Genomic DNA, 27327 nt, shown 5'->3' with positions numbered 1-27327 from the left:
GCATGATTTCAGAACCAAGAATCTGTACATACAAATATACAGATTTTTAACTAAAATACAGGTTTTACTGGAATCCAAATAATTTTCCTCTTTATTTTTAAATATTAACAATCTTAATTTTTATAGAGCAGACATTGTAATTTGAGTACACAGAATAAATACCAATTTCAAAATTGTTGTCATGTTCATCCAGTATAATAAACCATCACTAGAGTAAAGAGTTTGTATACTGAAAATATACTAAGTAGCTTTAGTAAATGTTTGTTAAAAAATACTCTCCCTCAATTTTTTTGTGTTATAGACATTTTAGAAATTGTCATAAATTTCTGTTTTGATGAAAGATTTAAATTCAAAATGTTTACTGTTCACCTGAAAAAATGCAGTTCTCTAGGTGTAAAGGAAATATTTTAGTTATATTCCAGTTGCGAAGAGGTCAGTGATTGAAAATTATTGCCAATTCGCTGCAAATAGCGTGATGTGGTTTATTTATTTTTTTCTTTTACAAGGTAATCGGCTGGTTCGCCTTGGGAACTCCAGAAGAGAAGCCCAAAAGGTTTGTAAATACTACGAAAGAGTTTGTGAAATAACACTGTTAAATTAAACACAGATCAGTACAATAAAAATTAAAGAACATATTAAAATAAACTGGTGTGGTACATCTGCGTTACCTCAAGGTGGATTTCAATTTGGATTGACATCAGGGTTGGAGGTTGGAACGTTTTGTGGTGTATGCAGGTAGTTGGAGCTGGTCTTTGAGAATTGCGTGGGTCGAGTAATTGTTAACATCATGTCAAAAAGCCCGGTTTCCTTCAGAAAGATAAGAGATGAACCAGCCTCTGGCTGAAAGTATCGCTATTAAAGATAACCTAACCTAACCTTCAGAAAGATGAACAGTGTAGCGGTTCAGACGGGGTCATCGGAGAGGAAATCCCGGATGCTGCCGGAGATGTCTTAGCTTCTTGAAGGTTGATTCATATTTAGGAGAGACGCAAATGAAGTGCTCGACGGTTTGTTGGATGCTTCAGTGATCGCAGATCCTCCGGAAGGGTCCGTCCCCCTTGTAGTTGTGTGGCGATAGAACGACTTGTTCATGGTGGAGGGATGGGTCCTCCCACCTGACGGTGTCCCCTTTAACCCTTCGAATGAAGAGCGTACTTCCGGCGCGCCAGTCTCGTCTCTGGAATTAGTCTATGGTCTTGGTGACCCACTTCTTCAGACCCGGCGAGGTGATCAGCTTATTCATTCCCCTTGACTCCACAGTAGCCAGGTACCCAGATAAATACCGTGCTGGATGGTGCGTACTCTTCGATAGCCTTGGAATCCAAGGGTGTCTGCTGGTCGTGGATGCGAGTGCTGTGACTACGCTGGCAGAGTCAATAAACAGCGCGATTGGTCTGACGTCAGGGGTGGTGACTGCAATGAATGCCGCGGCAGTAGATGGAACATTAATCCGGGAGCCTGTGACATTCTTTTAGGTGATCACCGGAGATGCCGATGCCCACCCTTGCCTGGGCTACAGAGCCATCTGAGTAATGGATGACGTGTCGGCGTACTTCTTTCTCTGCAGATCCAGTACCGCCTGAGTATCCGCAGAGGGGTTAGAACCTGTTTTAAAATGTCGTTTGATGGTATAGTCGGTCTTAATTGGTACTTTGTTCCAGCCTCTGGATCAACACAAATGTATCTTGCACACTGGGGGGAGAGCTTGTTTGGAGATTGTTGGCCTCCGCAAGGAGGGAACTTTCCCCGTTTATTCCAGAACTTATCTCGTTCAACCCGATGGCGCGTTTGTAAATAGTTTCGGTAATCAGGCGGTCGAAAGGAAGCATCTTGAAAAGGGATGCCGGGAAGAAGTCCGGAGGATAACCGTAAACTGGTAAACTGAAAGTCTATCCACCAGCCGGGGTTTGGCAAGGTACGTGGCCTTGATCATGGCTGGCAAATGTCGTTTTCAATGATAGATCTCACGCGATATTTACAGAGATACTTCTGTCACTATCATCGGATGAGAAAACGATGACAAAGATTTTCTTCAAAATGTCATCGATTTTTTTGTCATGGCAGAATGTGACAGTGTTGTGATGATCGTGATTACTAGCTCATTTATTGCTATTAAAGTTACTTGTACCGAGGAAATCTTAAAAATATATTCATTCTACCAATTACATACTTGCTTAAATTCATCTAAATCAGTTAGAAATGTTGATGTCAAAACCGCAGAAGAATTATTGTCGTGAGTGCTTGATCATTGGAAAGTCACAAGAAAGCTAATGATAGGTAGTTTCGTCTTATGATAGTGAGAGGACATGTTTTCTCATTGTCACATGACGGAAGTGATATTTACCAGCTCTGGCCTCGATGCCATATGTCAGCCACGAGAGGACAATTGCCTTGGCAACTTCGAAGCGAGATTTCCCGTTGGCGTTAGGGTGCAGACCGGCTAGTGTCTTCAAGAGGTTTAAACGCTGCTTGCAAACGTTTTTTATCTCATTCAGGTGCGTGTCAAAAGTGAGATGGTGGTCAAAGTTTACACCAAGTATCCGGAGGGTCTTTCGAAACGGAATTACCTCGTCCTTGATGGGGACCTTGGTGCTGAGGATCGGTGGTTCGACGGACAGAGGTGCTGTTTTGCTGCGGACAGTTGGAATCCCGCGGTTTATGCACAAGCCGACATGTTGGACGTGGCTTGGATAATTTTACTCCAAAGCGCTTTGACAATCTCTTTTATTGCCATAGCCCGTAAAAGCCCGGGCAAACTTTTTATTTAAAAAAATGTGTATCTCAGAGATTCCATGGCCGATTAAAATGACTTTTTTAACATCATTCCGGTGAGTGGTTCTTACATTTGTAAGGTGGTACTCCCCCCCCCCCATGACCCTCCCTCTTTTCTATATATTCAAGAATGTGTTGGCACGGGGGTATTTTTTTCAATCTTTATCATATATCTTACATATCATTGCGACAACATATTGATTTTTTTCGTGGAACTCCTGGAAATGATAGAGAACATTCATAAGACCACATGGCTACCATGGAATCGGTTCCGGATGTTCAGGATTATGGTTCCAAATGGTCAAATTTATTGTCTGTCATAAAAATATCAAGCAACATATGAAATCACATCTACTCGACGAAATATGACCAATGACACTCAAAACGACGTCCACAGAGCCATATGACCACCGTAAAATCGGTTCCGGATATTCCGGATTATGGTTCTGTATGGTCAAATTTGATTTCGCTCATAACCATACCAAGCGACATATCAAATCACATCTGTTCGCGTACGAATATACTAGCGCCGCCTAGTTGTCGAAAATGATCATCACCCTTAATAAAGATCCCTCGTTCGTCGAGTTTCTACGAGTTGTCGTCCCAACAAGATGTCATCCCCGCTGTCGTCCCAACGGAGCAGAGTAACTCATGCAGCATAGTGTTGTCGTTTGTTTACTTCCTTTTTCCGCCGCCGATGAATAGCCCCGTTGTATAAAAGGACCATCCCGCATGGGAAAAACTCTCTTTTTTCTCGACTACGACAACGAGGACGAAACCGATTGTGAAGAACCAAAGTGAACCAACTCCATAGTTTGTAAAATATTGAAATTAAGTGAAATTAAGTAAAATAAAAGTGGATTGTCTTAGTTTGAACTAAAAGTAAAATGAATTGAACTGCAAATAAAGTGAATGAAGTGAAACGAAGTAAAATTTAATAAATGAACTGAACTAAACTGAAGATTGAGTGATCTGTGAAGAAAGTGCCCGAAGTAAATTGAAACCTCTACTGCTCTCTACTTTGATATCGACAACATCTACTCGATGAAATATAACCAATGGCATAACCATTTAGCAGATGGAATGGAGAAAAGCCAAATGGAACGATGCGAAACGGAACGCAGAATCAAAATAAAACAGCAAATAAGGCTACCAGAAACTCCCTTTTTGATGGTCATAGGGTTACTAAAACTTTAAATTTAAATGAAACCACCGACATCGGTTTGGTGAAACTGCCATAACTGAATAATAGGAATGGTCGGGTATGTGACCGACCCTAACCCGAAATGTGTTTTTTTTTAATACCCGTACCCAATCAGAAGCCGAAAATTTAGTTTTTTGAATCGTACCCGACCCGAACTAGTCAAGTACGGATAAGGGTTGTTTTGGGTAAACAAACCCGTTCCTGATCATCTACAGTTCAATGGACACTAGTTCATCACGTACTTTCTTAATTGGATAAGATCCACGTTTGTTGTTATAAACCGTATCCGACTCGAATCCGAAAATTTATTTATTTGCATACTCGCACCTAACCGGGTCGGGTTTTGGGTGAAAATTCCTGTACCTAACCATCTTTTCTGAATAGCCTATTTATTCCAAGATGATTTTCATTACTTTAAAAAACCACCTTACGAAATAGTTCCGATACTTTTCCGAAATGTTTTGATGGTGTTATCGGTAACAAAGTCAAAATAGAGTTATCTGCACATCTACAGTAATACAATATTTTGGTTTCCCTTCAACTTTGAAATGTGAAATTTTGACAGCCACCATAGTTATACGCCGATGCACGCTGATACACGCCACTGCCGCCGCCACCGATCAAAGTCAACGGCGTTACGCCGCCACGCCACCGCCACCGAGGCAAAAATGGTTTCTACGCATCCGCCGCCGCCGCCGATGAAAAGATCGGCGCACAAGTCAAGTTATGACTTTATTCGCGTGAATGTCGCGTTTATTAAAGCTATGCTATACTATGCATGCCACATAGGTTGTATGATGATCTTATTGTATCATCCATGTTCATTTAACAAAATTATCATGTATCAGAGTGGATTTCGGTGCACTATAGTTTTAATGCCTATTTCTACGAAAACCATTTTCGAAATTCCATTCCCTTCTTTGTATAGATGACCATAACCGCTGATAAGATTTCAACAATAATAAATACGCGTGCAAAAAATCAACAAATGTTCCAACACATCACCAGATGATACTGTATCGGATGATGATGTTGCCCAAGACGACCGGTTCGTGGCTACCAACAACAGCGTGGTCGGAAGTGAAAATCAGTGGGTCTCTTTTCTTGCAATTATTTTCGGTTAAACACCTTGAAATGCATTTGTACACACACGGTCTCGAACTCGCTTGACTCTACCAAGAGCAGCAGAGTAAAAAAAAATTAAGAGCGCAATCGTTACAACTAAATTAGCCGCAAATTAATTAAGACCCCGACCATCCATCCGAGGTGCGCCGCGCTGGTGACGACAGCAGATGGTGGCACCAGTGACCCTTACGAAAAATGCTGATAGACCGTCATTAGTGCGTCGACTTGTGGCAAATTTGGTAGCACTTAAAAGTCAGGAAATTGGTTGCGAGAGTACAGGTGTGTGCTTTTTATTGCAATTGCATAGCTGCAGTTCCTTGACACTACAGCTGAGTATACCGGCATGCCTTGAGGAAATGTTGATGGTAGAGAGATTTCTTGTGTGGGAGTAAATAGGTTCAAATGAATTTAAGTGTTAGTTAATTTTCGAAAGGTCGTAAACTGTTGAGGTATGGATGAGAAACTAAGTTTTCATTGATGATAAATTCAATGAAAAGAGGATTAGAATATCCGGCAATCTACGTGGTTTGATTTGCATTTGCTGAATAGGAATTAGCGGAACGTTGGCAGGCTCAAGCTCGTGTGAGTTCTCTATGAACAAAAGAACTAAATACGTGATCGGATTATAATTTTACTTTTGGATTGATAAAGGCATTTTTAGGTGTAGTATTGAGTTTTAAATGTGTTTATATCATAAACAGACAAAAGCCAAGAGGAATACTAATATGGCCCATTTCTATGCAGATTAAATTGTTTTATCATCATGCAGAACCAATATTAATCTTATTTTGTTTTCCTCAATCTGTTAAGTGAATTAATTTTTCAGATATCTTTCAAACGAGGCAGCTATATGATAAACATATTCAACATAGAATTTACAAATCAAATTTGTAAGATTCAAAACTCAAATTTTAATTCAAAACCTGAATTTTGAATTTTTTGTTATAGGTATATAACTAATTTGACTGTTTTATTGTCGCATTAATGGTCCTTCGCTCATTTTCAACTTCTATTCAATTTTCATACTGCCGTACTCTAACGGAACTATCCACCTACCCTCTTCTAAAGATCATTCTCTAGCTAATAAATTATCACACTAAAGCTTCATATTAGATAGCATTTCCAACCAACTCTGATATAACTGATTATAAAATGATTAGTCACTATTAGTAAGCTAAATATCACAAATCCAGACAGAAATAAAACCTAAATGCTTCAAAATAGTCGAATCAATACTATTCCTAAGACAATTAACCTAACCTGAATAATCCTTTAAATTTGTCGAACCTCTTAACGGAATCCCTTTATGAAGAGCTTTGAGTGAGTTGGTTTATTTCCTTTTAATTCCGTTATAATTGCTTATCTTTTGACAGATACGCGTATTTCGTCTACTACTTGCAGACTTCATCAGTGCCAAGTACTTGTACTTGGCACTGGTGAAGTCTGCAAGTAGTAGACGAAATACGCGTATCTGTCAAAAGATAAGCAATTATAACGGAATTAAAAGGAAATAAACCAACCCACTCAAAGCTCTTCACTAACCTGAATATTTAGAATTCCAGTTCTGGTGGACTTCTTCTTCTTAAATCCCTACTGGGACTTTCCACCTGCTCTCAACTTAGTGTTCTTTGAACGCTAACACGGTTGTTAATTGAGAGCATTGTAAATCAGTACCATTTTTGTATTAGTAGTATTGAGCGGCAAGTACAATCATACTCTATGCCCAGTAAGGTGGGTCACCGTTATATGGAAATACGCCAATTTGACCTCATCAAGCGAGAACAACCCTTTTTTGGTTCCATTTGGGGTTCTAAACAACGTGCACAATTTGGGCACGATGGATTATAACCAGGCTTTCCGCATTGCATTTGAAATTAGTATAGGAAAATCTACCTTTTTGCATTTTCGTCTCTAAAGACCACAATTTTGCTTGAACCATGCATGTAAAATTATATTCCAGGAAGTGTCTAACAACTTTGCCGAAATACGGAGCTAGAATGACTCTAAGAAAGATAAAACTGTTCAACATGTATGGTTTGAATTAAATCAACACCAACAATTGAAAAGGCCCTAACTCCATTTTGTAAACAAACCTCGTAAGGCCAATTTCTCGCCAACCAATACCTAAATTGGCAAAACTTAAACACCATCGGGTAGAAGAGAATTTTCCCTTGTTGGTTTGCGTTGGTGGACTTCGGTTCGTGACAAAATGGACTTACAAGGTTTGTTTACAAAATTGAGTTGAGTCTTTTTCAATTGTTGGTCTTTTAATGCCAAAAATCATTTTTTTTCTGCCAGCACTGCCAGTGTGCCAATGAAATTCAGATTCCAAACTGAAATATTTTCGGAGTTTGTTGTCTTATCGATTTGGTATGTTTAGAAGATTTTTTCAAAAATAATAGCTCTATTTAATATGCGCAATTGACGACAGTGGGGGGGGCTTACTTTATCTCACTCATATCAATGGAAATTAAGTTTCAAATTGAAATAACTTCGGAGTTTCTTATCTTATCGATTTGGTATTAGTTATGCACCGAATAGTGCTATTCAGCAAGGTATTCTAAGTTTACATCAGAATGATATCTAATATTCGACAACGTGTTTCAAAACAATTTCTAGAGTACATAACTTGATAAACGGTCGAATATTCTGTGCATCATTATTTGGTATGTTCCGATGAATTATTCAAAAATAATTGCTCAATCTCTACAAGGCTTACTATACCACCCACCCCTCTCGCTCAAATCAATGGAAGTAAAACTTCATAATGAAATAACTTCGGTGATTCTCACCTTATCGATTTGGTATCTTCTTCTTCACATTTCAAGCTTATTGCTTATCGAATATTAAGCTTATTGCATTCTCTCAACTGCCAACCCGAAAAATTCCTAGACCAGACCATGAATCGAACCCAGCCAGCTCCTGTATGGTCTTGCATTGTAACTGGTTCTTTACCGACTGAGCTAATAAATGCTCCAATATTTTTGAATAGCATTTCTGAGCATACCAGCTTGACAAGATGCGAAACACCGAAGTTATTTCAGCTTAAAGCTTTACTTCCATTACCCCCCCCCCCCCCGCTCAAACTTTTGAGATTAAGCAATTATTTTTAAATATTTCATCTAAACATACCAAATCGATAAGACAAGAAACTTCAAAATATTTGGAATCTGATTTTCATTGATCACCAGGCAGCAAAAGTGATTTTTGATAATTAATTACATCAACCGGCCATTTTCCAAAGAGATGGCGCTGTTCCGCTGGTAGGAAGTGATAAAAATCACCATATTTAAATTGAAAGAAGTAGGAATAATTCACTTTCGGTGCATATTCAGGTCAAAAAAGTGAACGACAACCTAAAGAAATCATTCATGGACTTTGTCGTTCACTTATTTCCAATGAATTATTATTATACAAGGTACAAATAAATCAAAAAGGTTTTTCCCATACATTTTTTAGCCGCTTCACTACCAGTCTTCAGAGAGAGAAAAATTTCAAATTTGAGACAGGAAATTCCCTCTCACGAGCTCAACCTCTCAACATGCCATATATGACACTCGATTTGACAATACAAAACATGTCTGGTACCTCTATATGGGTACACGACGTTAGGCATACGGTCGTTAGGCATACGGTCGTTAGGCATACGGACGTTAGGCATAATGTACGGTAGGCATAATGGACGCTAGGCATAAAGGACGTTAGGCATAATAGACGTTAGGCACAATCTACCCGTTGAATTCCAGAAGGATGATAATGGGGACCGTGTATTGATTGCTGACATCGGTGACAATAATAAAAGAGCCTTAATTTTTGGGACTCATGAAAACTTGCGACGTCTTGGACAGGCAAAGTTTTTGAATGAAGATAGTACGTTTGCCACAGTTCCTTGTTTGTTTCGGCAACTCGTCACTGTTCATGGAAGTATCGCTCCCTCACATCAGCAGACAGTTCTGCTAGTATTCATTCTGATGGCAACAAAAACGCAATCGTTGTATCGAAAAGTATGGGAGTAAATCCTGGAAGCATGTTTTTGTTATTGAATGAAAAACCATTCTTCATTTCATGAGCTGTTCTTTGGCATCATCTTTTATTCCACCTCAGCTGTTTTTTTGTTATTGAATGAAAATTCACAGAATTCACCATTCTTTATTTCATGAGCTGTTATTTGACGAAAACCTTTTCTTCTTTGACATTTCCGGAGAACTTCGAGATTAGGGTGTAATTGCTTTTGTAAACAAACACTTCATTTGACAATTTCTCGCGAATTAAAGCTCAATCTCAAAAACTAACAACACAAACAGGCAGATGAATGGTTCCTCTATCATTTGGTATAGTTTGTTCACGAGATTTTTCTTTTGTTCACGATCAGCGATTGACATGTCTGTTTACAAAAGCAATTACGCCCAAATCTCAAAGTTTCCCGGACTTGCAATAGATGTGTAAAAATATATTACAACAAATGTGTGCTTTATTATTTCTATATGCGATTGATTTCAAGATGCAGTAAAAAACTATGCTGAGTTTTGTTGCCAGATTACTTAACCACTATCGCTACTAATCTTGGATCTAAGTAAATATGTAGGTACGTCACTTATGATATTATAAATAATGGATTTCATTGTTTACCATGCTCGAAACAGTTTTCTAGAGTTGCACAGCAGCAAGGTATTTTATGCCTAACGTCCGTTATGCCTAACGTATATTATGCCAAACGTCCATTATGGCTAATGACTTTATGCCTAACGTTCATTATGCCTAACGTCCGTATGCCTAACGTATTTATGCCAAATGGGGTACACTCCCTCTATATATGCATTCAGACATTCGAAGTCCCTCCTTTTTTACATATTCCGCACAAAATATATTTTCTGCTCCTGTGAGGGGTGAGCTATTTTGTGTGCAGAATGTGTAAAAAGGAGGGACTTCGAATATTAATCTAAATGCATATATAGGGGCTGTTCATAAACTACGTAGACAGTTTTACCCCTGCGTAGACAATTGTCCATACCAAAATTTTAAAATTTGTATGGGCCGTGGATAATTTTCAAATATCCCCCCCCCCCCTAAACTGTCTACGTAGTTTATGAACAGCCCCATAGAAGTACAAGACATGTTTCGCACTGCACAGTCCTCTGTGTACAATTAACGGAAAACAGTTTATGCGTAGTTTCCGATAGATGTCACTGCAAACAACAGCAGTGACATCTGATGGAAAATGAATGCAGAAGCTTGACAAAATTATTAATTAATTCGGAACTTCGATCTTTGAACAGCTATAAATTTTTTTATAGACATTCTAGCACCGTTCATCATTGAGCAAAGTTGTTTGGCGCTTCCTAGAGTATACGTTTACATGGTTAGTTGCAAAATTTATGGAAAATTGTGGCCCCAAGGAATAAAAATGCATAAAAGTAGGATTTCCCATTAATTTCCATTCAAATTTTTAACGCAATGCGGAAAGCCGGGCCCATTGTCCCCCTGAATTGTTGTGACTCCACATGGAACCAAAAAAACATTGTTCTGAAAATATGATCATCATGACCCACCTGCCCAGGGTATGCGAGAAATTTTTCGACCCGAAAAATTCCTACACTGGCCCAAGAATTAAACCCATCCACCTCCGGCAGAGTGTGTGTGTAACGTTATATTGTATCTCAGTTGTCTCAACAAACACTACACCTAGTTGGTCACAACAAGTGCCAAATGAAAGGTTTCATACGGTATTGAATATTTCAGGAATCAGTCAACCGGTTCCGGAGATATGACGAGAATATTTTCCGGTCAATATGGGTTGTATGACTGGAACCGAGTTGGAACTTGCAATCTCAGTAGATTTGAGAAACAAGATCAAACTTAGTCAAATAAAGTGACCGTGAAGTGCGTTTGTCACTTTCGACCATGTTACGGGTGCCCCCAGAGAAGTGGCATGAGTTGGTCCAAAACCCACCATGCGATACATCAAATCACATTTTAATTCCAAAATATTCGCAATGGTGATCCAGAGACGGTTTATAATTCTGTGGCAAGCAATGTATACACACTTAGGGGCTTTTCTATGCAGATGATTTTTAGATGTCCCCTTGTTTTAAATATATAACTATATCAATGAAACCTGAATTTTTTTTTGTTTAAAACCATAATAAATGATAAAAGTATCATTGGAAGCCATTCCCCTGTGATTAAACTTTCAAAAATGTTGGTCCCAAAAAGTAAATAATATTCAGTTCTTAATTTATATGTCATATTGGGGGCTATTCAATAATTATGTAAGCACTTAGGAAGGAAGGAGGTGTTGGGTGCTTTCTTACGTTTTCTTACATGGTTGGAAAAGGGTCTCAGAAATATCTTACGTAAGCATAAACAAATCATATACAGACCATCCAAATGTTCGATCTTACTAAGAGAGGAGGGGAGTTTTGGTAAATAGTACCAAGTCTTACAACGGACGGAGGGGGATTTCAGAATTAAAAAAATGCTTTCGACCCCTAAGACATTATCATCTTTCAATCCGCATCCCTAAATATTCAGTTTTTGAGTAACAATTTACCACAGGATCTTGGGTAGAGATCAGGATTGTTATTCGTTAACGTCAGCGTTAACATCCTCAATTGAAATTTGCATTGAAGTCGCCATTTAAAATCCTTGTAAAGATCATACCCACCTTGTGATGCTGTGTTAAGTATCAGACATTTGGTTTTTCAAGTTGTTCCCTTTCATATTCTATCTTGGAAATGTGTATGTATTTGCTGATTAATTAACGTTTGAAAAGGATTAATTGCATGGAGAAAATCGTTATTAATTCGTGATATTTAAGAGATTTCTATTAACTTTGCTCAGTAAAAATGTGCAGTTTATCAAGTTCTAAAAGTTATTTGAAGACAACTTTCATGGCACATTTGAAATAAAAAATGCAGAGCTATGAAATTAACCCTAGGCCAATTTTGAAAAAATTGCTAAAATATACAAGCTATAATATTTCTTTAACTCAGCAACAACTTTGTTCATAATCAAATGTGTTTATTTACAAAATTAAAATGTTTAGAATCACCAAAAGAAGGAAATTGATGAGCGAAAAGTTTTCATTTAAAATTGAAATATGTGGTGCAATGTTAATCGTCCTGAATTGGATCGAGAATCAAAACCACCACCTCCAGCACAGTGTGTGTTTCATAATCGCATAGCTCAATCTCCGTGGCTATCGGGAGGCTTTTATTATTTAAGCAAGTTCGCAATTCGCAATTTTTCAGCTGTGGTTGCATCAAAATAAGGCTACACAACCCTACATTAAGGTAATGGTTTCGCTGATAGCTAGGAATTGATCAATTTGTTTTATGCAACACATTTTCATTGTCTGCTTCTTCCACAAATAACAGTTATTTGAAAAAGGAAAAGGAAAAGCAGCACACAAATCCGTTTCCTTTGACCTATGGAAAGCTCGCTTAGCTCTACACAGCTTCCAGTAAACAACCCGAACAAAGCAATTTCTTCCGCTGCCACGGTTGAGTGGCAATGTGCCGTAAATCCTCTTCGAACCATAAATCATAAAACATTTATGCACCCCTTGATTGAACTCACCTGTTCGAGCGACAAAGTTTTCCCCTCCTTGGAGTTGACCTGAGCCGAGATCAGCGCCGCCAGCGTCGCCTTCTGCGGCTTGGACATCACCTTGAGCAGTGGCAGCACCTCGCCGAACTTTCTCTGCATATCGCGATTGGCGAAAGCTCGCAGCATAATCTGTCGCATCGCGGCCTGTTTACGCTGGAAATTGCTCTCGGCGATGTCCTCGACAAAGTCGACATCGTCCATCATGTCGAAGCTGGTGTCATCGTCCTCCATGAGGAATGCCCCTCCACCACCTCGATCCCCTCCCGTATCGTCAAGCGATCGATTATAGTTGATCATCTTGTGTGACGGTTGCATCTGCTGGTCGTCCCCGTCATTCACGTAATAGTAATCGTCGTCATCGGCATCGTCGCCCTTCTGAGCGTCAAAATCGAAATCCGGCAGGTCCGAGTTGGATTTCACCGTGACGACCAACAACACCAGCACCAGGCCTGTGGCACCCATCACAGTGCCAATCTGCATATTTATGTGCTTCAATCTTCACTCAGTCACTTTACGACACTTTGCTCGATTCACTCAATTTTTTCGGTTGCTTTTTTTTTCTTTTATAGCACAACCATTCCAATTAGGAACCCATTCACTGCTGCAATAACGAAAATAAAAAGTTGTAAAATTCAAATCAATGCTTGTCCTCTACATTTATAAGGTTAATTCACAAATTCAAATTTCTCCCTCAGTATTTGAAAAGAAACACGTTTCGTCACTTTCGTCGGTTTTCGGTTCACGTCATCGATCGTCTGAAGTGGAGTTTTCAATCTTCTATCCGAATTTGATCATTCCTTGTAGATGGTTAAAACCGAAACGGCACGAGACCTCGCCAGCGTGAAATCTTCGTATTTGTCGGGCGATTTTAATCACTTTCGCTTTTGGCGCGTTTCTTCTTCACACAAGGCGTGCAAAATGTGTCAACTGACGACGACAGCTCTGGAAGAAAGGGTACTTTTTGCTTCCAATTACACTTGATCCGATTCAACGAATTGGCTTGAAAAGCTTCGATTGTTCTGGTGACGTTGTGAAAGCCTATTTCGATAATTGGTGTGCTTTGTCTGGTGGAGTGTCACTTGAGCTGGGTGATTGAGATGACCTAAGATTTTTGGGGATGATGAGGTTTTTTTAAGGTGAATGAACTTGGATGATTGGATGTTCGTTTCACGTGAACCCATTGAATGTTGAACAGGCTTTTTTTCATTAGGCGTTTTGAATTTGATGGACTTATGTCTTAATAGTTCCACCAACAAATTGCAAAAAAATTAAATTTTCTTTTCATAAATTCAGACATTTGCAGATATAACTGAATAAAATACCATTTGTTAGAATACGTTATCAATATTGAGAATCATCACTGCTTAGAAAACAGTTCTGAGTTGTAGCACCCCAGCTTCATTTCCGATAGCACGCATACAGGTAAACCTCGATTTAATGTAACTGTCACTTTTCACTTCTACCACCGATTTCTTCCAACTACGAACTATTAATTGTTAATGTGGATTTGTATAATTGAGTTTATGCTTGCGAGAAATCGACTTTGGAAGTGAAAAGTGACAGTTACGATATATCGAGGTATACCTGTAGATACCGTATGCCGAAAAACAATCATTGTACCATTTTTCGCTCCCTTCATTCGCCTCGCCTAGAGGCAGTATCATGATAGTTCACTTATGTGTACGCATTCAAGTTTGAGCCGGGATCGCTTTCGGTGTGGTATTTCCAATAGTCTTTTTCGTTCAAAATCCATTTATTTAAAGTATTCGGGTTTTTGTGTGATCGTTGTTGGATACCTATAATGTTCCAACTCCGGAACACATGTTCCCGCTGCACGCTCGATTGAATCGATAAACGATGAAATCCGTTGAGCGAGAAAAAAAACTCCTTTTTCTGTTGTCATGTTTTTGCATGCATTTGCGCATGTTTTCATTTTCAGCAGAACTTTCTACTCGCATGGTATTATATCCTATCGGTAGGCACAAACCATGCAACTGCACCGCGTGACCGGTTTTTCTCTCTGTTAAATACTCGGTGGATCAGAGCGTTTAAGGAATGCGCTGTTTGCAGGTTGCTCGATTCCTTGTTGAACTTCGCAAGCACTTGGTGCGTGCATCAACTGCACGCATAATTTCACTTTTCCAGCTCTAGATGTTCTACTGCCTGACGCTGGTTGTGGTTGATGTGGGCATGAGTAGCGGTGAACGAACTGTAGAGAAATGGAAAAGTCCGACGAAACAAACAGTTGCCCACTAATTTGCCTAACCGTGATCTCGGCGATCTTTTCCATCTTTCTCTCACTCTGACGGTGGTCGATGAAAATCACTTTCTAAATTACGCGTTTAGTTTTTGGTACTGTTGACTGTTGTTGCATCCGCAGCAACCAGTACAACCGCCAGTAGAGTCTGATGTTAATCAGCACGTCTATGGCATGCGTGTGTGTTTTTTCAAGGCTTTCGTAACTTTGGCATTGAACATGATTTGGATACATGCTCGATTGATGGAGTGTTGTTGAAAAGCGATACCCTCACCGCGGGGCATTTCTTTGGGTAGCTATTCCAGATTGTTCGCAGTAGCTTTGGTCTCAGAAATTTTTGAATACAAACCAGATTGATGTTTCCTTGAAGCCGATTTGCTTGGTTAGTTCGGAATGTTACTGTTTTTGAATGTAAAGCAAAAGTTGAAATGATTTTGACACTTGCAAGAACACGAAAACACGTAAAGGGTGGACAGTCGACTTTTGAAAATTTGGTGAACTGTAGACATTTTGAAAATTCAACAATTTTGCAGACGCTCACCTCATTTGATGAGGTGGAACCAGGCAAAATTAGGGCTAGAAATTCCCATTTTTTCACGCGATGAATTTATATCTAAACTGCAAGTGTGACATGCTTTCCAATCGGTTGATCGTTTGAGTTCAAATCATAAATAACACAACAAGGATCCCTCGAGGCCACTCAATTAATTGAGTTGCCAGAGACGACGGGAACTCTTTTCTTCTGATCCCCTCAATTGATAATACCATATACTATCTCTAGGCAACTAGAATTCACTAAATAGGTTTATAACATTATCAATGCCCAGTAACACTTGGTAGATCACCTTTTCGTGGTGCGTTACTGGCATTAAGATCTGCCACCGAAGCCTGGTTCAAACTACTTCAAACTAGGGGAACAGAATTGTTTTGTAATCAAAGGAACACATCTTAGTCCTTTTTACTGTGTATGCCTTGTTGATAGTGAAAAGACTCGGCTTTGTCCACTGAGGATTTTTTTTTTCCTCTGTTCGGGACCTAACACTACTGCGACCAGTAAATTGATCTATTGTAGTATATCCCGTGTCCTTAGTTAAGTGCATGTCGTATTACTCCATCACTATTGAGAAATGATGAAGTATTCGATTTTTTTTATAGTTGCCACTCTTGCATTTATCGCAAGGATCCGACTCTAATTGAAAGGTCCCGCTATTTATACCTTTCGGAGTGTTGAAACACCATCCAAAGGCGCGCCCCTTTGTCAGTCAAAATTGGATTCCTTAGCAACAATCTTTTTTTTTTTTGTAGCCACATAGTTATTAACACTCTTGGGTCATTCGTGACTTGTCCGGGGGTGAGACTTGAACTCGTGACTTTGACGTTAGAGGTAAGGATGTTAACCACTATGCCGGGGTCGCCCCCAGCAACAAAATTAAGGAATGACACCGATAATGACCATGCATCAGAACCCTAGTCTTAACCACTTCAAACTAGGGAACAACGAATAGAAGATTAGGAATCACATAGATGAAAACAACTAACTCATTTTTTCCTTGTTTCAAGATAATCCTCGGTAAACAAAACCGAATCTTGTCACTATGTACAAGGCATAAAAAGTAACAAGGACTAAGATGTGTTCCTTGGATTACTGAAAAATCCTGTTCCCCTAGTTTGAAGTAGTCAGGACTAGGAATCGGTGGTAGATCTTACATCCCGTAACGTACCACGAAAAGGTGATCTACCTACGTTACGGGGCGTCCACCCAGGATGATCTTGAAACAAGGAAAAAATGAGTTAGGTAGTTATTTTTCATCTACGTGATTCCTAATATTTTATTCGCCGTTCTCTAGTTTGAAATGGTTAAGACTAGGATTCTGATGCATGGTCATTATCGGTGTTATTGCTTGATTTTGTTGCTAAGGAATCCGTTTTTGACTGCAAAAGGAGTGCGCCTTTGGAGGGTGTTCCAACACTCCAAAGGGTATAAAGAGCGGGACCTTACAATTAAAGTCGGATCCTTGTGATAAAGGCAAGAATGACAGATGTTTCAAAACCGATTACTTCTTCATTTCTCAATAGTGATGGAGTAATACGACATGCACTAAACAAAGGACACGGGGTATGCCACAATAGATCAAATAACTGGTCGCAGTGGATTTATGTCCCGGACTGAGGAAAAAAAAACATTATCAATTGTATATGTAATGTAACAATTAATTTATTCCTAGCCCCTCAATTCGGCTTATCAAGGAAATAAATCATTTTTCAGTAATTAATCGCAATGTTTATAAAATTGCTCACTGGAAATTCTGATACACAAACGAATCACTTATTTATGAGACAAATCCAGCTCTGCTCTCGTTCACTTAAAAACTTTTGCGTGTAAAATGTCTACTCAAACAAAGCAAATTGTGATAACCTAAAGTGATTTTGATTTTTTTTTATCGGCCAAACATAGGCCGATATTACATCAATTTTCCTGGAAAGTTCTCAAGTGATAATTGTAAGTTTGTTAGTTGTTTATCTTGCCCAATTGTTAATGAAATGCTAAAACTATATTGGCATGTAAATTGAGTTCCAAAACCGTCGGGGAGGAATGTTGAGCAGAATCTGTGCCAGAAGTTTAGGGCAGTCGATAGATCGTCCAATGACATCGAAGACAAATAGCCGCTGCATCGTTACTCGTCTGACAGATAGTGGCTCCAATCCTATGAGCTTGCATCGGTCGGAATAAGGAGGAAGATTGGTCGGATCGGTCGAGGGAAATTGTCTCAGTGCAAAACGTAAGAGCCGCGTCTGTAACCGGTCTTTCATGAGAACCTGAGCTACATAATAAGGGGATTGGTCCCGTCGGAGTTGCGTACTCCAGAATGCCACAAACCAACGAGCTGTAGAGCGTTTTTAAAACGTGGATGTCAGTGAAGTCAGAAGCGTGGCGACGTATGAATCCCAGTCCCGAAAAAAGCTTTGCAGCGGCCGGTAATAATTTTACACTGCTTGTTATTAAGCTGCATGCCGTTATTGCCACACCATACCAGCATAGTATCAAAATCTTCTTATAGGGCAGTATATTCCAGAAGAGAAGCTTTGACACGTTAGATTTTTAGATTGTCAGCGAATGAAAGCTTAAACGAGGAAAGTAGCAAACACAGGTCATTGATAAAAATGATGAATATTAGTGGTCCCAGAACGCTTCCTGGGGGTACACCAGACTTGATGTTGATAGTGCGGAATCGAGCCAATTTGACCGTAAATTTAGATTTCAATTTGATCTCAGACTTTGCTCGGGACACCAACCAGTGTAGTAAAGAGGATGAAAGCAGAATTCATCAAGGATAGCATCAGACGACTATATAGCGAACTGGACATGAAGATTTTGGAATGTTATTCTCTACACCTCAAATTAGCCAAAGAGTATCCAATTAAATTCCAGAAGTTTCTGTCTAGGGCAGAGGAGTGCGAATCGGATAGAAAACGAAAGCTGCACTATAGGAAGCTAAACAGACTACGACACGAGTCTCAGCGGAGACGAACGACGCATCGAACGGGTGAGCAGATCCCATGTACCATCACCACGACGCCGAGGGTTCACTCGATTTATGAGTTGGTTGTAAACCAATCGACGACCACATTCACGAAAGAACAATTGACACAGGGGCTAGGATACGCAGTTACAACCAAGCCAGACGTGGAGCAGATCATCATTGACGTAGAAACAGCGATTACCAAGACACTTCCAACATCATCACAGAATACGGTTAGGACTATCACATCGAACATAATCAAGGACGGGAAAGAACAAAGTCGCGCCAACGAAAAGGAAATTTATTTATTATTTCTTCATCAACAGGCTTCTTGGTCCCAATGATGGATAAGTTGTTGCCAATGAACTAAATTAATATACATACATACAAAACTACAGGGTGATTCGGAATTACTGTCCCTTTTTAAAATGGTCATAACGATTGAACGCTTGCATGAATTTTTGATATCATTATATTCCAGATATTCTACTTATATAATCTTCAACTAAGCATAGTTTATTTCAAATCTCTCTCCCTTCACCTTAATTATCAGCCACATTTGTCATGAAAATTAACCACAGCTGGCACGCACGCTTTAGTTCCAGCACTTTTTGAGTCCTGGTGATGCGTTTAAGCTCTGATATTGAACGGATTTTCCAAGCATGGTTCCTTTGTACCTCTATAATGATGCAAAAATAAATGTTACATTCTTTCGAAGAGATTTCAGTTTCTAAAAGATAACACACGATTGTTTTAAAGATTTATGCCATTCTCCATTTTGACGTCAATGGCTGCTTCAAATCACAAACGAATGAAATTTCAAATCCTACTATCAATACAAGCTGATATTTGTACACACTTAAAACAAAAATACTTGAACATATACCCATTTTACCCATTGAGAATTGCATATTTGTGAAATCGGTGACAGTTATTCTGAATCACCCTGTACACATATGTTTCAAATTATCTAAAAAAAATTAAGAAATTTAGCACGTAGCAAGTCATGCGGAAAGTTAAAATCAAATTGACTGGCAACCCGGTTGAAAACTCTCTGTATCCCAGTAATGGCACTGTTCATTCCGTAATTGGTGCGGTGAAGAGGTCGTAGCATCGCATTGTTCCGTAGAGATCTTGGTCGCACATACAAGTTGATTCGTTGTAGGATTTCAGGACAATCAACTCAACCCAGCAAGACATCAGAAACCAGCATAGCCTTAGCAACGTCTCTTCGTGTACTAAGTGTATCCAGACGAATTAGCTGACACCGGTGCTCGTAGTTTGGGAGACGAAATGGATCCCGCCATGGTAGTCGACGAAGTGCGAATCGAACAAACCGCCGTTACACTGATTCAATTCTCTCGATTCAATTTTGGTAGTGAGGGCTCCAAACAGTCGAACAGTACTCCAATGTCGACCGAACTAATGCACAGTAGAGCGCCTTTAGACAGTAAATGTCCGTGAACTCTTTTGTTAACCGGAAGGTAAAGCCTAGAGATTTTGAAGCTTTATTCACTACGAACGACACGTGCTGCTTGAAGGTCAACTGGGAGTGGAGGATAATTCCCAAGTCCTTGATTTCGTTCACTCTTAACAATGTTACTCCAGAAAATGAATAATCGTGGAGTTTTGGATCTTTCAGTCGAGAAAACGTAATAACTGAGCATTTTGCAGGATTTACGGTCATACGATTCATCTGGCACCAATGAGCGAATGCATCAAGTTGTTGTTGTAGAAACTGAACGTCAGCCTCAGAACGAATCTTAAAATATAGCTTGAAGTCATCAGCAAACGAAAGCCTTGGTCCATCCAGCACTGCATTACGATGTCGGAAAGGAAGATGAGTGGTCCAGATGACTTCCCTGCGGAATCCCTGACGTGATTGGAAATGAAGCTGAAGTGAATTCGCCAATGACTACTTGCGAGCGACGACCGTTCAAATAGGACTGGAACCATTCGGAATTCGGATTGTAAAGGAGCTGAAAAGTAAAGCAGTATACTATGTGGAAGCAGACAAGGGCAACGCGTTCGATTACAACAATCAGATGACAACGAAGATTAACAACGGCCGCATAGACAGCTTCGAGTAGACCCCTTACAGAACATAGTGAAACGCGTGGAAAAAGCACTGAAGGAGTGCAAATCAATATTAGGGGAAGGAGCAGGTCGTTTACGAAAATCCTATCCCATTCTACCCAGTAACAAAGGTTTCCCGAAAGCCCACAAACCAGGGAATGAAATGTGAGAGATCGTGTCTGCAGTTGGTTCCCCCACCCACAAACTAGCGAAGTGGTTAGTCCCAGAGTTTCAGAGTATGCCGAATCAGTTCCAGAGTAAAGCAGTTAGTAACACCCAGGAGTTCGCCCAGCAACTACAATCTTCAAGAGACATCAACGAGGACGAGAATATGGTATCTTTCGACGTCACAGCTCTTTTTCGCAGCGTACCGGTCAAGGAAGCGATCAACCATTTGGAGGACTGGCTATTAACACAACGAGAGGATGCAGCATGGAGAAACAAGGTTGGGACGTACTTTAAGCTGACCCGCCTTTGTATGGAAGAGAACTACTTCGCTTTCCGAGGTAACTTCTACAAGCAGACGAAGGGAGCCCCAATGGGAAACCTCCTATCCCCCTTCCTGTGTGAACTTTTCATGGCTAACTTGGAGACAATTCTGAAGGAGAAAGGGCTATTACCAAACCGTTGGTGGAGGTTGGCGATATCTTCAGCGTAGTTAAACGGGAAGCCCTGCCACAAATTTAAGATGAGATCGACAGAATTCACAAGGATGTAAAATTCATTCACGATGTAGAACAAAACGGAAAACTCGCATTTCTTGATATTCTAGTCATCAGGGAATCGTCATCATTTTAGTATAAAGGTGCAATGAGCGAATAAAATAAATAAATAAAATAAAATTGGAAAATAATAATTGTGTTTTAATATCCAGAATAGAAAACACGGAACTATTAACAAAGTCATGTCCCCATTAATCAACTGGTAACCGACATTACTGATTATAATAATAATAATGTTAATGGAATGTAAACTAAAGAATGTAACTTAATGTGAAAAAGATGGAATATACCGTTGAAACTTTGGGAGTAGAGGAAAAACATCGTTTTACTCGCTAAAAGACTGAAAGCCGATAAAATGTATTTACAAACAGTCCATTAGTCGATAGCATTACTATAATAATAATAGTAATAAGAATATTTGAACTTCCCTAATGAGATTGATTTCTCCTTCAAAATTTCTGATTGTTTGAAGTGTAAAAGCATTCTGTTGTTTAAAGAGGGTGTACTGTCCATGTGGGTCATTCTCCATTCTGACGCTGAAAAGATAGCATCTACTTCGAAAGCAGGAATGAAAAATTGTAAGATATAATGAGAGAGAGAAGGATTAGTAATTTCCATTTAATTCCACTACCTTATTTGCTTATCCTTTACAGATACGCGTATTTCGTCTACAATGTGCAGACTTCTTCAGTGTCTTGTACTAATACTCGACTAAACAAGACACTGAAAAAGTCTGCACATTGTAGACGAAACACGCGTATCTGTCAACGATAAGCAAATAAGGTAGTGGAATTAAATGGAAATTACTAATCCTTCTCTCTCTCATTATACAGGTATTCCACTAAGACGCCCACATTCATCAGAACTCTTATAGCGAATTCGTTTATTATTCAGTTCCAACCTGGATCGGGTATCAAGATTGGGTCTGCTTGTTTTCTGACAAACGTCAGTTTGCTCGTTTGTTTTTAAAACCTAGCTCAGGTTGAGGTTCACACTGACAAAAAGTTCGGTTTCGCACTGGGTTGGAACTGGTGTTAACCCCGATAATAAACGAATTCGCTATTAGATAGCCAACCGACCGAACGACAGTACCAAGGCAACCCAGCAGAACCAGTAAATCAACCAAGCAACAGTGGCAACCAACGGACCGAACCACGAGCAAGAGAGCCTTCTCCTTCTTCTGGAAGCGAGAGTCCCCAAGTGAGCCCTCTGTCGTTCGACGGTAACCAAGGCAACCCAGCAGAACCAGTAAATCAACCAAGCAACTGCAGCAACGAACCGACCGAACGACGAGCAAGTGAGCCCTTTCCTTCTTTTGGAAGCGAGAGTTCCCAAGCAAGCCCTCTGTCGTTCGACGGTAGCCTGAGCAAATCCGGCTACCCGGCAGTCAAGCAACCAACAGACCGAACGACGTGCAAGCGACCCCTCTCCTTCTTCTGGAAGCGAGAGTTCCCAAGCGAGCCCTCTGTCGACGGTAACCAAGGCAACCACCGAGTACCGATGAGCAAACACCAGCAGCTTACTACGATCGAGAACTAGGCGCGGAAAGCCATCTTATTTGAATAAGTAGCGCAATCCAGCCAAATCTCGAGTAGGATGATGCCCAGTTACGACAATCATCATCTTTGCTTGAAAACAAAATTTACAGGAAACCAACAAGCACCAAAAGAGTTATCCCCTATACTTCCAACCATACGTTCCAGCAAAAAATGGCTGCCTTCCACCACATGATTCATCGAATGCAGACTCTTCCACTCAGCGATACAGGAAAGGTTAAGGAATTACAGTACATCTTCAAAGTTAGTTGTTGCTTAGTTGTAGTTGCTTCAGCGAGACTCAACGGATATAAGGAGACCACAAACCAGGCAATCATTGATAAAAAGCGAGAATTCTACAGAGGAGATTATTTACAACCCTCACCGAGTGTCCGTTCCATTTGATCAGGATATTACTTGTAAGCTTAGACCACATTTAAAACAATTCGGACAAGATTTAGTTTTCATCAATAGACATAACCAGTTGAAATCATTGTTAGGATCCACCAAAGACCCAGTAAATATTTTAGGTAAAGCAGGTGTTAATACAATAAGCTGTAATCGTTGTAACAAAGTATACGTAGGACAAACCAAGAGAACTTTAGCAACTACATTTAAAGAACATACAGCGGATGTTAATAAGGTCAAAAAGCAAGAAGAAAAAGGCCTAACATATGATTTCATATCAAAGGTTGCAGAACACATCTTCACAGAGGACTACTAACTATCGACGGAGGACATCACGTTATTACGAACCGTATCTACACCATGGAAACTGGATGTTGCAGAGAGCCTCGAGATCAACAAACAACCGAATTCAACTTTACTCAACAGGGATCAAGGAAATGGACACACATGGCTTTTCAAGTTACTACCTAAGACGCATCAACGAGTACTGCTCCTACAGGCATTAAATTTAAGTTTACCTAGCTTCTATGTGAAAATGTACTTGTATTAATATATATTCGGTAAAATGCGATATATTCTTCAGTCGAGTATTAGTACAAGGCACTGAAGAAGTCTGCACATTGTAGACGAAATACGCGTATCTGTCAAGGATAAGCAAATAATATTTTTGACAATATTTTTGACACGATCGAAGTGCATCTACTTTGATGTGATATCAAAATTATTTTTTTGGCTTCAAATATGATGGTAGACGTCACGTTGTTTAGAACGTTATGCACCAGTCTTTCAAACACTTTGCTAAGACAGTAAAGTATATATATGCCGCGATAATTTTTCACCTGATTACATTTTCCAGACTTTTGACAATGTAACCAGCTTTCCAAGCCATTGGAAGATCGCTTGAATAAGCGTTCTCTGGTACAGTTTTTCAGCAACAGGGGGTGTAAACCATCCGTCCCAGGTCCTTTTTTATGTCAATGACTTCTGATATTTCTTTTGCGGAAAACTCAATAACGGATAGGTTGATGTTGTGCGATACAAAATCGCGAGTCTAACTTAGTTTCAATGCATCCAAAACATCAATCTCACGAATAATTGAATATATGAACTGCTAAATGCGTGCCAGGTCAAGGAATGGTCAAGGATAAATATTAGGGCGGGTCATTATGATCATTTTTTTTTTCAGAACAAGGCATTTTTAATTCCAATTGAGGTCCCATTTGGATCAAGAAAAGTTATGGTATCTGGGAGGAAAATGCATACAAGTAGGTTTTCCCACACTAATGTCCTAATGTCCATACAAATTTCAAACGCAATGCGGAATGACGGGTCATAACCAATCGTTCCCAAATTGTCCACAGTTATTTGGGACACCAAATGGAACCAAAAAAGAGTTGTTCTCACTTGGTGAGGTAAGGTTTGCGTTTTTTCCATATACCGGTGACCCACTCTAATAAATATGTATTGTGTGTTTCTTAATCTCTGCCGTAGCTCTAGAAAAACAAACGTTTTAGCTCGGTAGGTGGCATAAAACTTAAGTCCAATCTGCAATACCTCGAGACCCATAACCGGCATCAGTTTTTGTATCATTTAGAAAACATGATATATGCATATTTCCCAATGTACGTGGAAGGTATAAAGCTCTGCCCACCGCTATCATTTGATTGTTGTCTAACCAATCAATCTAATCACATATAAAACAACATATCGATTGGTTTGGCTGATCGAAAACAGTCGAATAAGAACGTTCGGTAGAATTAGTTAACCATCCACGTGAATCGACGGGCTGGTGTACATGAATACGTTTAAAGATTTTGTGTGTTCAAATTAAAAATTTACAGAATTCTATGTTTTAACGTTACCACTAAAAGAGTTTTGATCTTTGAACTTCTCAACTTATTCGACTCTAGCGTATTTTAAAAATGATTCATTTGATAAAAGTTGGGCTACAATAATGCGTATAATTACACCACCGGTGGTTGAGAGAAAAGCATAACTACCTGTCAGCCCAATAGGTATGCGCTCAATCGCAGAGAAAGTCTTCACATCAATTCAAATGGGAATCAAAATCTACGTATTGAAGGGCACGACATGCATCTCTCTGGCGTCAGTGGTTGGAACATTTGTGGATCACCCACGTTGCCTGCTACCGAATGCCTATGGTCGAGAAAAATAGCTAGATCAACCCAGCTAATCTCATCAGTGACTATATTAAGACCAATGGAAAAAAATATACAAGACCAATACATTTTGCATGGATGATAAATCACAAGACGGATGCCCCATGGCACATAAATGTGCCACAAATGAGTCCAAATTAGGTGGAATCGCTTCCAGATCAGAAGGTATAAATTAACCCAATGAATCTGTTCCGCCTTTCGCGGTAGAAATTTATGATTGTGCTAGATATGCGAAAGAAATGTGCTGGAAGTTCCCTGCGGCAAAATTTTCGGCACATGTCGGTTCGATCTTTTCTTAATGGGCCTTTGGGCCTTTGAAGCGGCACCGAAAGTTCAAATAGGTCACATCCAAGATTCAATTGAATCAATACATTGAAATGATGCCATTTGGACTCCCCAGGCACGTGTGTATGTACGATATTGCCTAATTAAAGGTAATTATTTCCTTAAACGAAACATCACTAGCTTTCCGCATTGTAGTTCAATGCACTTTGCATTGACTTATTTTTACGCGTGTGCAAAACCTGTTTACATGCAGTGTTCAGTTTATGTTGTACGGATCTAAAAAACATATTTCAAGTTCATTGCACTCAGCAATCATACAACCCATGCACTTCACTATTCTCCTGCTATCGCTAACGAACGGTCGGTGGTGGAATACATACCAGAAGAGATCACCCACAGATTAGAGACACTTTCCGCTACAATCATCGCATAGAAACCCACGTACAAATTACGCTCGGTACCAACAGTTAAAAAAATGCAATCTGCAGAATAACTGCAATTTCACGATGGGGTGCATGCTGCCTACGTTCGAAAAGTTTCCGGAGATGACGACAGTGTAGTCAGCTCTCAACGTAAATGAGCTACTTCATCTTTACTGCGTTGTTTACATTTGATTCATCCCATCCTCTAATGTTCGAGGAATGTTCGAAAAAAAAAAACACACCAAAAAAAGAAAACATTCGCTCACGACCTTAACGGTTCGAAGGCTAATGAGCGTATTGTGTTGGCTGAACAATTTTACAAATATTTAACTAGAAACGACTTCAAATCAAGCTGACGGTAGTTTGAGCTCTCATGTGAATGCGCCTAAACATACGAAAAAAAGGGGAGTAGATTTGGGTAAGATCGGCTTATAATTTGAAGCCGGAACCTTAACCTAGTGAGTCGAAGGCTTGATCTAGCAAATCTAAAAATTCACAAACAAAAAAACTGATTGAGAGAGAAACAGAAAAGGAAGCCAAACAACAGTAAGTAGTGTAGACAATGCTCTCACAGCAGCAACAAAAAATAGTCTTCAGATAGAAGGTGCATGAAAAAAGATTCGATTATGATCTGCAGCGGAGCAAATGAGTATACAAATGAAAGAGATGGAAAATAAGGTGAAAAGCGGGATTTTTTTTACCCACTTGTGTAAACCGGGCGGCACCGTGAAGAAAGGCATCGGATAGTGCGAAATGGAAACTCGACGCACTACCAAATGGAAATATAATTCCGAATGGAACATTTCCCGATGGTGCTGGTGCTGGCCGATGGTGATGATGATTATGATGATAATGTTGGTATTCATTAAGAAGGATGATGATGATGATGATAGGTATATGATAGGATCAATAACGAGGACACCTGCTGATTTAAAACGGATTTTTGAAAAAAATCTGATCATGGAACCATGCCTTATATTTCACTATGAATACCTCATTTGGCTCATTTGGGGGCTAAGTGATTTAAAGATCTATCAACGAAACTAATAATAAAAATACAAGCAATTTGCAACCGATAAAGACGTTCCGTAATACGAGAAAGATGCTATAAATTTAATTTAGGCATTCTAATTCAGCAACAGAATCGCATATGCTATTGAGCAGCACGTTTGCCTGATAGGTGTTTTGTTTATTGAAAGCCAGCCCACCGGG

The 27327-nt window shown here is 39.6% G+C and overlaps 1 protein-coding gene across 2 annotated transcripts in view; it reads right to left on the bottom strand.

Annotated features, from left to right (window-relative positions):
* Positions 1-27327, bottom strand: part of NT1 (Neurotrophin 1) — a 51806-nt gene that overhangs the window by 14793 nt on the left and 9686 nt on the right. For both annotated transcript variants that reach the window (XM_065226513.1, XM_065226512.1), the window contains exon 2: positions 12680-13310. In XM_065226513.1, the coding sequence (XP_065082585.1) occupies positions 12680-13189 (510 nt within the window). In that variant the 5' untranslated portion in view covers positions 13190-13310. The remainder of the gene's footprint in view (positions 1-12679; positions 13311-27327) is intronic.

The sequence above is a fragment of the Ochlerotatus camptorhynchus genome, unplaced genomic scaffold (genome assembly GCF_037179485.1).
Source record: "Ochlerotatus camptorhynchus isolate MF236.1 unplaced genomic scaffold, CSIRO-AGI_Acam_v1.1 ptg000253l, whole genome shotgun sequence".
NCBI classification, from domain to species: domain Eukaryota; kingdom Metazoa; phylum Arthropoda; class Insecta; order Diptera; family Culicidae; genus Ochlerotatus; species Ochlerotatus camptorhynchus.
Note: the sequence above shows the minus strand (reverse complement) of the source record. Positions and strands in the feature narration are given on the sequence as shown.